Source organism: Acanthisitta chloris, unplaced genomic scaffold (assembly GCF_000695815.1).
Source record: "Acanthisitta chloris isolate BGI_N310 unplaced genomic scaffold, ASM69581v1 scaffold11582, whole genome shotgun sequence".
In the NCBI taxonomy this organism is placed as follows: Eukaryota; Metazoa; Chordata; class Aves; order Passeriformes; family Acanthisittidae; genus Acanthisitta; species Acanthisitta chloris.
In genome coordinates, this window is record NW_008661096.1 from 32,650 (window position 1) to 34,524 (window position 1,875).

At 36.6% G+C, this 1,875-nt stretch overlaps 1 protein-coding gene across 1 annotated transcript in view; it reads right to left on the reverse strand.

Annotated features, from left to right (window-relative positions):
- Positions 1-291: 291 nt before the first annotated feature.
- Positions 292-1,875, reverse strand: part of LOC103797869 (vacuolar protein sorting-associated protein 13A-like) — a gene marked incomplete at its 5' end in the record, with an annotated part of 43,990 nt that continues 42,406 nt past the window's right edge. The window contains 1 exon segment of the mRNA XM_009070105.1: positions 292-342. Within this exon segment, the coding sequence (XP_009068353.1) occupies positions 292-342 (51 nt within the window).

Here is a 1,875-nt window from a genome sequence, read left to right on the forward strand (position 1 = left end):
CTGCTTTTACAAAAAAATGAAATCTGGAATTTTGACATTAAAAAACCCAAGCAAAACAAGCAAAAACTTGGCAGAATTGTTTTGATCATTAGATAATGTTTTTTTTTAATTTAACATCATCTAGTTTTGTGATAGAGCCATAGACTGATGTGACCATAATAAATAATTTGATGAATCTTCCTTTCCTCCGGCTTTTGCTTTTGTTGCTGATATTCAAATAGTTCTGCTTGTTAAAGAGGAATTAAAAGGTAGCTGTTCAGTGTTCTTTTTATCTTCCTGCTTTTCCATTCATTACAATTTTGGCTGATTCTCTCTTACTTCTTCCAGTTTAGAAAGGATCCACTGTGTGAAGAAAAAGGGGAAAAAAGCATGTTTCAGTGGTGAAAACTAGACAATGCAGCTGAAAATTAGTTCAGGTTTTTTCACTACTTTAACTATCTGCTCTCCTCCTAGCTGAGTTTTAACACAATGCTCAAAATTCTACTATGTATTACAGACCTCTGACTTTCTAACATGCAAATTGAGTCATTTAAGCATCAGTATTTGACACTGAATACTACAGCTAATTAAACGTGTTTCCTGGTCTGTCTCTCACTGAACAAGATTAAAAAACTCAACAACATCATCATCCTTTAATCCCCATCACAGTCTCCTTTGGTTTACAACTCACAGATGACTGTAATAGAGCAGGAAGGGTAACAAAAGACAGAAGATGGGAATAGCAATGTGATAGGAAGTTATTTCCAAAGAAGGTTTCTTTAACTGTATCTTGTTTCTTTTCAGGAATTTGACATTAAAATGTTTACTAAACATGGAAGGGAAGTTAGTTTCCCAAGACTATACAAAAGAAAATCAAATGGGAGGGTTGGGGTAAGGGTCAGTGAGATGGCAGCCAAGGTTAGGACATGAAGTTGTACAAATGGACTGCCGGAAGAAGTGTGTAAAACACTTTGAAGGAAGATGAGAGGATTACTACAAATCAGAATCTGTTACTGGATCAGGTTCTGTTCCTTATGTTCACATTCCTGTGGGTTTTGTATGGCTCCTGTGCCTTTCTAGGAAAATCCACAAACCGGTATTTTTGTGAAAAGTGTATGCAACTTTTTCAGCTTTCTTTCCTTCCTGAAGATTTACGGCATACATAATATGATGCACTACCTTGATTTTTGGAACTGTTCCTGATTTAGCTAAGGCATAGATTGGATTCCTGTCCCGTACAGACTACTGGACCTCAACACTCGTCCTTGTCCACCACAGACAAAGAGAACAAACAGGGGCTCAGTACTGCCAAAGGTTACAGGCAAGTCAGAGTCACCTTGGGACCCTTAACGTTTTTGGTGATATGACTCAGCTGTGGTCAGAAACTACTCTCATGAAGACAAAGTCAATTTAAACTGGTGAGAGATGCGAAAGCAACTTAAAACTAATGAGAGGATGCAACTTTTTCAGACAGTTTCAAACCATGATCTCAGTAAAACACACTCACTGGTGTGAATATATACACGACATTGTTTGTGAAAATTATTAGCTACCCAAATGAAAACAAGGCAGCTACCTCACAGTTCTGGTAGCAGACCAGAACCACTCCTACCCTGATGTAGTCAAAACTAGTAATGTCAAAATGAAGAGCTCATAGAGAAAATGCAGCAATATCATCTATCAAATGAACTATTTGTATCTTTTTTATGGATTTTCTTCATTCGCCAACAAAAAATGTATTTTGAGGAACAAAGTAGTAACATCCTACTCCTCCCCCATGCCCTGGAATAAAACTGGAAGTAACTTAGAAATATATTTGTTGTACTAAAATGTGCTATTTTAATTCACTTTCTAGACTGTTTAGTTTTTATTAACAGGACTGTTAAATCAGCCTTT